The 13,024-nt window shown below is 50.1% G+C and overlaps 1 protein-coding gene across 2 annotated transcripts; it reads right to left on the reverse strand.

The window, feature by feature from the left end:
- Positions 1 to 454: 454 nt before the first annotated feature.
- KYAT1 (kynurenine aminotransferase 1) lies at positions 455 to 10,918 on the reverse strand. Of its 2 annotated transcripts, XM_030461083.1 has the most exons (14): positions 10,791 to 10,918; positions 9,034 to 9,155; positions 6,680 to 6,738; positions 5,569 to 5,719; positions 5,136 to 5,285; positions 4,746 to 4,832; positions 4,503 to 4,631; positions 4,083 to 4,203; positions 3,471 to 3,547; positions 3,136 to 3,225; positions 2,574 to 2,760; positions 2,282 to 2,358; positions 1,891 to 1,977; positions 455 to 1,478 (listed from the first exon to the last, which is right to left on the reverse strand). In XM_030461083.1, the coding sequence occupies exons 2-14, from the start codon at positions 9,115 to 9,117 to the stop codon at positions 1,410 to 1,412; spliced, it is 1,368 nt and encodes a 455-aa protein (XP_030316943.1). In that variant the 5' UTR covers positions 9,118 to 9,155; positions 10,791 to 10,918; the 3' UTR covers positions 455 to 1,409. The 2 variants fall into 2 exon arrangements, with proteins under 2 accessions (XP_030316943.1, XP_030316944.1); XM_030461084.1 differs by lacking the exons at positions 9,034 to 9,155; positions 10,791 to 10,918 and adding an exon at positions 7,927 to 8,467.
- Between the last annotated feature and the right edge of the window lie 2,106 nt (positions 10,919 to 13,024).

A 13,024-nucleotide genomic window follows, 5' to 3' on the forward strand; every position in this document is an offset into this window, starting at 1 on the left:
GAGGGTGAGGGGGGATGCACCCTGTGTGGTGTGAGCAAGGGTCTGCACCCATAGGGGTGTTGCAGTTGATCTGTGTGTTAGTAATGTCAACTCCTGGCTGTGTGTCTTTTCCAGGGACTGCAGCTCTCCCGGCATTTGGCAGGAGTAGGGAGGCAAAATGTCCTCCAGTAGCACCCTCACCCACCCAGGATGCTCCAGCAGGTGAGAGGGGAAGCCCCTGCCATGGGTGAAGGCAGGAGGTGGGTGTTTGCTTCCTTCCACCCCTCCTGTGGGACAGTGCAGCTCTGGCCCCAAGGGATCAGAACCACTGAAACAGAACATCTGTGGAGCTGCTACCCACTGACCCGGGTGGGACAAGCACCCACCACCACAGGACACAACACATGTGTTGCACAGGCAGCCCTTCCAGAGAGCTGTGTCAGTTTGGTAATCATTACAGAGCCATTTAGTCTTTAATAACTGCAGTAATTAATCTTTAATAAACCTCCACAAACATCGTACGGGCTGTTGCACATCACTCCTGCGTGACTGATGATGCTGGTTTACATTCTTATCCAGTTTTAAATCAAGAATGATGCAAGAATTACCTTCCAAAACACTGCTCGTGTTACCCCACCAACCTGGTGGGTGGGAGGCTGTGGGGGTCACCAGCAGTAGGAGCAGCCTGAGCCCTTCCTCCCCAGCCACTGCCTGTGCTTCTCAAGCCCTGACAAAGTATGGGGAGAGGTTTGGGGGTGCACAGGGAAGGTTTGACAATAGCCAGGCTATTTATGGAAGCCTTGGGAGAGCCAGTTACCAATTCTGTGATCACTTTCTTCTGAGATGCAAAGTAAAAAAAAAAAAAAAAAAGCCAATTATGGAAAACAGCATTCCACTGGGTTGATAATTTTCAGGTTCATAGGAATCAACCTGCTGATGAGCACAGTCCTGTGAGAATGCTGGTGGAAATGCTGTCCTGCACCTGCACCCTGGGGTATGTGAGTGAGGATGCGGAGCCAGAGAAGCCCCAGTAACCAGAACAGCCTTCAAGGTAGGTTCTAAAACATCTGTGCAGAATTTGGTGGAGAAAAAGACCCCAGGAGCCATCCTTACCTTGTGTTTTGCTGGATGCACCCAGAATTGATTAGCAAAGTCTTTAAACATACTAAGCAGGAACACTGAATACTGGCAGCAGATGTGGAGACTCACTCTCACAAAATGATTGTGAAAGTGCAATCATTTCACAGTGACAGAAAGTGTCCCCCAGACTCAGGGCCTGGCAAATCTCTTACCCGTTTGTCTGACAGAAAATGTAGTTGAAAGCACAAAAATAAGAATGTCCCAAAGTTTGTAGCCAAGCAAAAGAAGAGGAGGAAGAGCAGTTGTGGCAAGTGAGGATGAAGGAGAGTCTGGTTCACTCTCCAGTGTGCTCAGGGGCTGGTTTTCTCCTGTTTCCATTTTTGCAATATATCATTAGCTGCCTTCAGTGTGGCTTCCTCCTAAACAAAGACAGCAGGTTCAGTTGGTTCAGTTCAGCCAAACCCCTCTCCCTCTCTGCAGCCAACATTTATAAAAAACCCTCCTGTTCTCATTCTGAACATCACAAATGCCTTTTGTTCAGTATGAGAGGAACAGTACCATTGGGACAGGGACAGCCCCTGGGCAGTTAAACACACACCAGGCAGGCTGCTTGCCTTGGGATGTGGGATGCTGAGGGGAAAAGCTTAGGGTGGCACTGCCACACCTCTTGTCCCCGGGTTGATTCTTGTGCCTGCAGGAGGGGGTTGGACCATCTGTGATGCTCCTCTAACACCCAAGGCTCTCTGCATTACTTCTTGGCATTCATATCACTGAACCAGCACTGGTTGTTACTCCCAACCTCACCTTCCTTCATGCTGCCACAGATCTCACCTTTGCGAAGCAGAACCGGACAAAATGGTTGTAGTTGTTCTTGTGGGCCTCACAGTAGAAAGCAGAGAGAGGGATGGCAGCAATTCCCTAGGAAGGGAAAACGTGGAGCTGAGGTTACTCTTTCTGAGCTGGTGTTAAGCCATCCACTTACAGCTTGCAAGTCTCTCTAATGAGCTTGTAGGTGCTCTTGGTGCCCTGTCTGCTCACTCTGCTTGAGGTCAGGCTGCTGGGGTTGAGGCCAGCTGCTGACAGACACACACCCTGGGTACCCCCTGGATGAGCTGCAGAGCCCAGAAGGTGTGTTGTGCTGCTGGCTCCTGTGAGCACAGCCAGCAGGGAGGGCACAAAGCCACCCGGGGCAATTGTGGCAGAAAGGGAGAGATGCATTTACCTTGTTCTTGACCATCCACTTTGCAAATCTGTAGTCATAAGGCTCCTTGGAGTTGGGGACATCAGGGACATCAGATTCTGCAGAAGCACAGCAGCATGGAGGTTGGGGATGCTGCTTGGTGCCTCAGCCAAGCCCCAAACTCGTGGGAGCTTGGATGGGGGACACAACTATTGTTGGTCCCTGCTTCATTGGTGGTTTGTGCAGGTCCCTGTCCCTGCTTGTGGTACCACTCTGAGCTGTTCCCTCCCCATACTCAGCCCAGCTGGAGCAAAACCACTGCTCCACCACTCACTGAACTCAGAGATGTCTGCCACCAAGAAGTAGGTGCCCTCGGGGATGATGGGTTTCATCCCCACAGCATCCAGGCTCTGCACCAGCCAGTCTCTCTTCTGCTGCAGCTCTTTGGCTAGTTGGACAAAGTAGCTTTCTGGCTTCCCATAGAGCTCGAGCTCCCTCTGGAAACTCTGACCCACAGCCTCCTGTGAGGAGAGAGGAACGTGATGGGAAGATGGTCAAGGTGTGCTGGACAACTGAGGTCTTTGCTCTGATGCAGTTCACAGGTGATTAGGAAGCAGGGGATGATTTCTCACTGCACCAAGCTAAGCTCTCTGCCTCCAGCCCTTTCAAATGTCCCCTTGATTTTGTCAGTGCAAAATAAGGAATATACCCCAAGCAGGCTGGACTCTCCCCTTTCTCTCAGGCACAAGCCAATGGCAGGGAGAGGAAAGGAACCTCTCCAGGGCACCACACATCACCCTGGCTGTGCCTTTCAGATCAGCCATGGGCAGAAGGACCCTCCCACTGCTGCTTTGTGCATTTGGGAACTGCAGGCCAGTTGCAGGGAGCCACCTTACCTGGGCAATTGTGGCACAGTGGTACACTGAGTTTTGGTGCACGGTTCGGATGTGCTGCAGCAGCTGGTCAGGTCCCACAGTCCAGCCCACCTGCAGCCAGGAGGAGGAAGGGGATAAGTCTTTGGGTACCTGCTTGGGCTCCCCTTTATTTGCCTTTGCTGGCTTAATTGGATTTTCCAGACAGGGCTACCATAAATCAGCTTTGGTACTTTCAGACCTGACTCAAAGCTGAGGGTGTGGCAGCAGAGTGCCCAGTGCCACACTGTGGCAAGGGGACCCACGTTCTGGAGCAAAGGGATGGATGGGGTGATGAGGTGGCACACAGAGGAATTCACCTTCCATCCAGTGGCACTGAAGGTTTTCCCAGCACTCCCGATGATCACCGTGCGGTCCCACATCCCTTGCAAGCTGGCTGATAAGAAAACAAAAGAGGAATAATGATATCACAGCTCAGCATGCTCACTTCTGGGCTGCATTACTGACACGGTGGAAGCTCTTTGCCCACCATAACCCGTGGTGGCCTCTTGTGTTCATAGCACATCTTTCACCTGGATGAGCTCCAGAGCACATCCCGAGCAGGCAGCCAGGTTTCTCAAGAGCATCTCTTTGTAATGAAGTGTTTTCATACGCATGTACCCAGCCCCAGGGGTTTCCAGAGGTGCCAAGCACCTTCACCCTGCAACAAGGTGATTGCATGTTACTGCAACAGGAAGAACAGGCCTCTGAACTCATGTTGAAACGAATGTCCCAAAGCTAGAGACACCCAGAAAACTGTGGTTTTACAATGTAAGGGGGGAAAAAAATAATCGGCTTCACTGAAGCTAAAGGGCTTTTTGCTCTGGATCTCAGTCATTACCAGGAGACCCCAGCTAAATCAATTCAGTTCCTTCCCTGAAGATGCTGCACCCTGAGATGACACCCAGGCTGAGCTGAGCCTCTCTCCGTACCGATGCGGACGTGCTCCTTCCCGTCGTACACCAACCACTCGTACACCTCGTCACTGATGCACAGGGCGTCGTGTTTCACACACAGCTCTGCAATGAGCTCCAGCTCCCCTCGGCTGAACACCTGCAGCAGGCAGGGAGGGGAGCAGAGATGCAGAAGGAGCATTTCCCAGTCTCTGCCTGCCCCTTCTGCCTCTCCCTGCCAAGCCTGTGATGGTCTCACAGGGCAAAGCCACTGCTGGCACAGCAGGACGGGCTTAAAAACACTGTAAGAGTGTGTGCAGCATGCTGTATTCCTACAACACCCATTTTCCTTGTGTGCAAGGATGGTCTGGGACACTGGTACGCTGCAAATGTGGCTGGGTGAGCTGTAGCACCTCAAGCAAGATTTGGGATCAGCCCCAGCAAGCACAGAGGCATTACCTTGCCCAGAGGGTTGTTGGGTGAGTTCAGGACGATGGCTTTTGTCCGTTTGCTGAATTTAGAAGCCAGTTCAGCTGGGTCCAGCTGCCAGTCTGCACTAGACATCAATTTTTTATCTTTTGAAGGTTTCTAGAGAGAACAGAGGGGAATCTCGGCTTGCTTTGCTACTGCTGCACTTTGCTTACCACTCATCTCTTCACTGTGACTTTCCCCTCCTTGAGGGCTCTGCTCTGACCCACTCACCGGTCTCAGTGGGACAAACACGGGTGTCCCACCAGCCATTTTCACCATGGGCTGATAGCAGTCAAAGAAGGGCTCAATGATTATCACCTGGAAGAAAGGAACATGGCAGCACCCTCCTGGCCCTGCTCAGAACATCCCCAATGGGTGAAGAGACAAATGAGAAGGACAGGAAATTTTAGTCCTTTTTTTGCCATATGTAGGAATAAGGCAGTGCCTTGCAGCAATTTCTTTTTTTTTTTTTCCTTTGGAAGCTCAAATACTGTAGAATTGGAGATAAAATCCTCCCTGCTTTGCAAAAGGACTATGAAAACCTGCCCTTTGCTGACCCACAGCCAGGACGGGCTCTCCTGGGAAAGGCTGCCTATGTAACAAGCCCAGTTCTTGGATTACCTCATCACCTTCATCAACGAAAGCCTGGAAGCAGCAGAAAAGAGCCTGGTATGCCCCAACAGTCACCATCACATTGGTCAGAGGATCCAGGTCTCGTCCAAGCAGCTTCCCAAAAAGCTGTGCTAGGATATTCACCAGAGGTGGATGACCCTGTGGGGTGAGAGGAGAAGTGGGAACTGAGTTGCAGAAACCTCCTTAAACATGGAGGAGTCCTTGGAAGGGGCTTGGGCAGTCAAGCACCCTGTGACCAAGCATGCAGGGCTGCTGGTAAAGCAGGGTGTTACAGCCCTGGGTGCAGGGAGCCTGGGCTGAGGCTGGTGCATGTTTTGCCTTATATGGTTTGTTTTGTGTATTGCTGCCTGGTGAGCCCTGAAGCAGCCAGGGCTAACGGGGAGAGAGGGGGCATTGCTGAGGAGGGGGTCTGTCCACGCACGAAGACACGGGTGTACTGGTGCAGCATGTATTTCTCCTTGCTGAGGGCTCTTTCAAATGCTTCCTTCAGAAAATCTGGTGGTGGGAAGTCAGGGAAGCCCTGGCCCAGGTTCACTTTGGAGTAGGTGGCAGCCAGCTTTACAAACTCCACCCTGGAGAGAAGAAAGGGAGAGAAAGACAAGCATTTTGACGTCCAAGGAGTACGCTGGTGCCAGCTCCATTTGCCAGCACCCCTTTGGAAGTGAGTGAGGTTGGTGTCCCTGCTGTGGAGCCATCCTGCTGCTCACAGGCAGACAGGACCAAGCACAGGTCATTTCAAACCTGTTTCAATTTAAACAAGGATGAGGTATGATTGCACTGAGGGTGGCTTTGATTTGTTCTAGAAGGAAACAGCCATTGTGCTGCCTGGGTCTGTGGTCGCAGCTGAAGCTGCACACCACTTCTGAACAGTCCAGATTCAGCAGGAGAGGTCTTTTCAAGCTCATAACAATTCTACAAAATTTAGCAACTAGACACTGTAAAGGCCTCTGCAGATGGAAAGGCAGGCTGAGCTCTGTGCTTCTCTCACCCAAAAGCTGGCTCATCAGCAGTTTGTAGGCTGAAACCAGGCACAGCAGGGTTTTAGGGAAAACCCATTTAAAGATCTTCAAGCAAGCAGTTTCCCCACTGCCATACTGTGCCAGGCAGGCTGGGAACAGCATGTGCACCATCCCTTCTCTTGCCTCTCTGCTTGCAGTGCCCTGGAGTGGGCTTGAAGCAGACACCAAGCTGCAATCAGTGTGCTGCAACCACTTGGCTCAGATTTGGGTGCTGCTGGCATCATTCCAGTGGATGGGTCAGATGGAGTGAAACACACTCCAAGGTGCTCCCCATCTGCCTTCCTGCAGCATGGTGTGGAACACCTGATACAGCATAAAGTGTGAGCAGCAGGTACAGAACTGAGAGCAAACTCTCCCAGGACAAAGAAGCCCCGATGCACTTCCTGAGCAAATGCAAAGCAGCTGAAGTAGGCTGCTGCTCGCCTCTGCGTGGCTGTGGTGGTTCCTGTCTGCTGTGAGGCTGCCTAAAACCACATCTACCACCAAGGTAAACCAGATATTCTCTAAACTCACCAGATATTCTTATCTATGCCCTCGAGCCTCCGGGCTTGCACTGGTCTTGACATTTCTGCCTGCAAAGAGAGAGAAAGAGAGTGAGTTTGAAGCTTTTCCTAACGGCAATGGGGCCGCACGTGAAGGGGACGTGGCCTCCCCAGGTATGCTTTTCCCAACAGAAGGGGTGCCCTGCAGTATTGCTTCATCTGCTGTTGCTGACCAACCTTAGAGCAGGAATGCTGCTGCAGTGGTTTCTAGAAAAAGCTTCATACTCTTTTTATGAAAGATCAAACAGATGGGAACTGGCAGAGGAGGATGTTTCATTTACAAGTTTCAACAAGAACTGAGAAAACAAATGAACAAAAGCAGCGTGTGTACACTCACTGGGGAGCTGGCAATGCCATAAACCTCATTTTCAGATGGAATAAATCATAGAGTCAAATGAGCTCAGCTAAGCTGTAACAGCCAGGCCAATGTCCCCAGACCACAGGCTTTTGCCTTCCACAGCTTCTCTTGTCCTCCATTGGAAGGACCTTCCTGTTCTCTACAGTCTACCATCCTTTTTCCTAGAAGACTGGTTTTTTTTATTCCACACTGCTCTAAGGAGCAGCAGGAGTATTTACTACTTTGGCTTGCTGGAGCCTTTAGTGCTCTATATCTTAAAAATGCTCATTTCTGTACTTGAAATTCCTACCCCTACCACTAGGTAGGGGTAAGAGGAGAGCACAGCAGTCAGGTCACTCTGATGTATGGAAACACCAAGGTACCATTCCCCTGACTGACCTGCAATTTCCAAGTGAATCATGGCTGGGAGGGGTGAGAAGGACAGTAGGAAACGTTCAGAGCAAAATCCTCCTTCCAGATGGATAAGCACAGAGGGAGAATGTCAGATGTGCTCGGTGAGGAATTTATTACAAGGATGATGAAAAGCAGCAGAGGCAGAATTTAATAGCTCAACAGTGTGGGGCAAGGGTAACCAGGCAGCAAAGGGACTGGAAACCAGAGACAAAAGATGCTCAGTGCACCAAGAAAAGAGAGCGTGGGGACGCGAGGAGGGTGTCTGAAGCAACGAGCCAAGAAAATGATCGTCAGCACAGCACATGGAAGATATTTGAACAGGAGGAGAACACGTGAGAGCAGCGGAGATGCGAGATGCAGGCCTGGGATTTGTCAGGGTCAGGGCTCTGCCATGCTGGGATGGTGGGGGATACCAGGTCAGCCCTCCTCCTCCCCAGGCTCAGCTGCAACAGTAGTTCCCCACTTACCTATTCACCTCTTGTCGTTCCCAGGGGGTTGCACCAGACTTTGAAAAGTGACCCAACGATTTTTTGTGTTGAGATCTTTGGATTTTTATACAGCTGCAGCCCTCACTAGGGATCTTTGCAACTAACTTGCTGAGGAGCCCTGTGTTTCAGAGGGCACTGGGTGGACTCTGTGCTCCCCCGTCGTGCCGGGCAGGCAGCCAAGGGTGAGCAGAAGTCGCTGCCTCCCTGGGTTTAGGGGAGCCCCACTTTCTGCACAAGCTCATGGATACAGTTAGCAAGACCTGGCACCTGAGCTGATTTTGATGGGAGTAGAAGGATTCGTGGCTTGGGAAGCAGCAGATAGCTGGAGATGACATGTTAACAGCTCCAGCACTGTTCTCATGTGGTGTGGCTGCTGCTGGCTGCAGTTCAGAGAATTTAACAGCATTGGCAAGTGTGATGGGGGTCAGTGGGAGGAAGGTGCTTTAAGCCCAGAAATTCCCAGTTCAGAGGAAAGGCCCTGTCTCCCCCATCCCTTTCAGAAAGAAAAATGACAAATACTTTATTCTTTTGACATCCCTTCTGTTCCCAGCCTACATGATGGTGCCATGGGCAGCTGCCCATCAGGCTGGAGAGCAACACAGGCCATGCAACCTCCAAATCTGTTTGGGCCTGTTCTGCTCCACAAACCAAACGATGTATTTCTCCAGTTACAATCTGCCTGTTGAGTGGAAATGTAGAAGACTTAACAACCACAACCTTCCACCACTGGCTCCCTGATGCATGTCATTTCCTTGCTTGGTGTGTTTGTATCTCCAAGAGGAATGCTGATATTTCCCAAGTGCTTTGCAGCTCAAAAGGCTTTAGTAGAAGAGACTATCAGGTGAGACAACCCCACAAACAATGAGCTTTCATCTGTATGAAGATTATCCTCTTGCTTATGAGATGTTCCTTTTAAACAGGCTGCCTGGGAATAAGTGGGTACAGAGGAGATTGCACCAGTGTGGATTTTCCTGACGTGCCCTGTCTGCAATCACTGCCAAGGCCAACTCCTGGGCTCCACACCGCTGCAACCTGAGCCAGGGATCAGGCTGCTGGCCAGAAAGAGTCACGTTGGGCATTCAATACCTCATTGGAGTGTGAGCTATATTCAGCACTGCTCTTCCACTCCAGCAAGAAGTGACGCAGAGAGGGTCCCACTCTCCTGAGCATGCCACAGCTCCTGCTGTCTCACTCCTGCGGGCACGGACCTGTGTTCCACGGGGAAAAAAAACAAAACAACAAAGGGGTGTGAGATTCAGTCTACTGCTGCAGGGGCAAAGCAAATGCTCCATGTACCTGGGGATGCAGTGCAGGCCCAGACCCAAAGCTGTGGTTATTCTGCTACAGATAGGAAAAGGGGGAACAAGCTGCTTTGTATTTTGTCACTGCAACACCAAACAGCACCAAGATTGTATTTGTGCCCACGACACACATCAAGTCAGGATCACAAGCGCAGTGATGGTTTCTGCCTCCTCTGTCCCCAGTTCCAGGCTCCCCCTGCTTTCCTCTGCACCAGGGAAAGCATAACGGACACCAGTGAGAGGGCATCCTCTGGGAATTCAGGATTCAACATCATCTTCCCACCCTGTTTCATTGATCCCAGGTCTCTCTTGTTTCTGCCTTTCCTTCCCTACAGCACCTCCACTTTCCTTGCTGGTGGGGCTGTCACTTGGTGGGGCAGCTGGGAGTGAAACAAGGGGCCTTAGGGATGGGTGCTGGACAAACCTACTCCACATCAACTCACCTCTTCATCTTTCATCTTGTTCTTAAGGTTACAAAAAAGAAAATCAAAGCAAGAGTGCTGCTGTTTTTGGGAACCTCTTGTCTCTCAGCTGATGCAGCCACAGGCTGTTTAGTCACAAGTTTTATTCTGATTAACAAGATGTCACCTTCCATCTCTGAAGCTATTTTGGTGTTTATCTTTCCTTCAAGGCCCCAGAAAAATTAATTTCTGTGTCTGATGTAGCCTACAGGTAAGTTCTCAGTACTCTTAAGTGTGCTTCCCATCCTTACATGCAGGATGTGAGTCCTCACGGTTTATATTTTGTTATTTCTAACACAAGTGCAAAGCTGCTGCCAGCTGAGACCAGAGGGATTTCACATCTCTATCCAGGGGGGTAAAAAAAGCTCTACATATGGAAAAATGGGAAAGCACAGCATGGGTGCTGGGATGTGGAGGGACACAAAGTAAATGTCCTGGAGTACTGGAATGAGGGGACTAACCTTGAAGGTGACAAAATGAAAGGATGGCAGTGAAAAGGGCTTCACTGGATTACAGAAAACTACAGCTCTGGGCTAAGAGCTGTACACAGTACTCCTGCAAAAGATCTAGAGGCAGCACTGGGGTCAAGGTAGAGGACTAAGGGCAGAGGACTCTGCCTCACCTCTGCAGCCCTGGACAGTATTTTGGAGTGAGATCAGTCACCAGAGAGTCAAAAAGCCTGGGAAAGGCTCCAGGAGCCTCTCACCTGGTTGGGCATTTCAGACTGGACTGTACATATGCTCTCAGGAAAGGAGCCGGGGCTTGTGCTGCCCTGGTGGGGTGCACAGTTGGGAGCACCCTGAGGATTTCAGAGGTGACACCTGAAAGGTCACTGAGGGGACCTACCACTCACCACCTCCTGCCAGAGGTCACCACCTTTTGTCCCAGTGCTCCCCAAGCACCTCCATGGTGCTGGGGACAAAAAAACCTCTGTGGGGTCAAGGGTCTCCCTGGAGGGGTCACAGCGTGGGGTGGGAAACCACACCGGGAGCACGGCTGAATGCAGCAGCAACCGCACACATGTGGGCACAGGGCAGCTCCCAGAGGGGATTCAGAGGGGAGGGGGATAAATCCGACTTACATCAAGCTGGGCCACGCTGCCTTACGCTGAGAAAGTCTGGCACAACCGCCCAGGTTTCTTTGGCTCTCATACCGCCCTCTCCCAGGCCCTGGAATGCTTCATCTGCAGCGGAGACTTCCTGGGAGGAGTCGGGGAGGCTGCGGGGAGGCAGGAGTCGAGCTACAACACTGATGGGGAAAATCGTACCGGGGAGTGGGAGGGCTCGGGTCGCTCTCAGAATCACCGGGATGCAGGAAAAGAAGGATTTGGGAGCAGGTCCCTGCCTCCCAGAGGAGCCAGAGGAATTCGGCAGCCTGGGAAAATATCTCAGCGTATTGTGAAGGTGGAGGCTAATACTGGTGTGATTGTAGCAGGATAATTTTTGTGTTATGGGTATAATTACTTCGGCATGGCAATGGCAGGGAATTTCGCTTTGAGTAAAGCCTTCAGTTATTTTGAAAAACGAATTTTTAAGTCAGGAAGACACTCTCAGTAAGCCCACCCTATGGGCTTAGTATTATTAGGGAAGAGAATGGATCACAGGTAGAGGAGGTGAAGGTATCAGTGTTAGGTTCATCAGGAGATTCAGGCAGGGAGGCAGAGGGGGTTTCAGTGCATGGATGTGGGACCTGAACTCTCCATTAGTTCTTTGAGGGATGAAAATTGCTGCAATGAGGAGGAGAGAGCTGTCTCAGCTTCCCTCTTCCTTTTGTGACGAGGCTTTACGTGCACCAATGAGTCAGGTTCTGTAGATGAGTGGGTAACTACTGTCTCCCTTTCACAGCAGGAAAAAGTGAGCCACAGGGAAAGGAAGAGGCTGAGTTTGCTCTGCCAAAGGTTCCTGGAGCCTAACTTGATGTCCATCCCTGCCATGACTCAGCAGGAGGGAATGTCTGTGCAGGAAGATGCAAACTTTTTTTTCTTCTAAACTTCTCTTTAACTCAAACATGGAAACAAGCAAATACAAGAAAAACTTGTATTTGCTTCTGTCAAAATGTACATAACACTCAAGGAAAATGATGACTTTTTTCAGGTCGTTCAGTTTAACATCTAGACAGGAATAATTTTTCTGAATTATTTTTTTTTTGTTCTCTTTAAATCTAGCTATTACACTGGGCTAGTGAGTGTCTACAACACTGTCCCCTGGCAGGTGGGATCATAGGTCCTGTGCGTATGCTGACAGGAGGATGCAGAGAGCTGTAATGTTCCTAGAAAGACACCGATGTACTTATTTTCTATAGCAGTGATCACTGCTGTATACAAGTGAAAATTGGCTGCACTTTACCACTCAGAACTGCCTCTTGTACACTAATGAAATCCTAACAAATGCCTTTGAACCATCCCTTATGAATTTTTAAAACAATGATGGTGCCCAATGTCCTCCAGTGCATCAGCCAAATGAAAATAACCATTAGTGAATCAGCCTGCTTTTTTCAGGTCCCACAAAATTACTCTTGGATATATCCTCATAACACACCAGCGTTACTATTCCTGCTCTGAGGAAACAAACGCTGTATTTTTCCGTGGCCTTAGTGTGATGAGCTGTTGTTACAGAAATGGATGGGCTTTTCAAAATATTCCACTTCAGAAATGTTGCACACGTTGGCTCTTAAGGAAGAAAATGGTAAAAGCAGTGATTTAAATGATTTTCATTCTCTTATTGCTAATTAGCCTTTATGTTGATACTAGTTGTATCCCCTGTTTTTCATTTGTGACATCCAGTGAGAAGTCCACTCGATTTTCTCCACTCATCTGGACTGAGTGCTTCTAGTCCCTAAGTATGGATGATGTCTGTGGTCTTGGTTTATTGCTTGATTATTCAAAGGATGAGAACCAGGTGTGCATCAGTTTTGCTGTGGGTGTGTGCACATCCCATAGCCATGGAGTGAGGCAGACATAGCTGATTTAAACCATGTGCTGTTATTATATCTATTTAATCTTTGTTTATTTATTTAGGAGATAAGGGGAGATTTTGTTGTCACTTGAGAAGAGGATGGGCCCAAACAGTGGAAGAGGCAGCCTCGTGTTCTGTCTAACACACCAGGAGCAGCCGCTCCTCTCATGGCTTTGTATGGCTTGAATCACGAGCAGAGGGGCTGAAACTGCAGACATGTGAGGTCAGGGCATTGGTGCTGTCATTTTTTACTCTTCTGTGTTTTCACGGCAGGGACACTGGACTGAATCAGGGCCTGAAGCTGTCCTTGGCAGGCTTGGCTGCCCTCCCTTCTTCCTGAGGGACAGCGGCTGTCACCTCA

The sequence above is a fragment of the Calypte anna genome, chromosome 17, assembly GCF_003957555.1.
Source record: "Calypte anna isolate BGI_N300 chromosome 17, bCalAnn1_v1.p, whole genome shotgun sequence".
Classification (NCBI taxonomy): domain Eukaryota; kingdom Metazoa; phylum Chordata; class Aves; order Apodiformes; family Trochilidae; genus Calypte; species Calypte anna.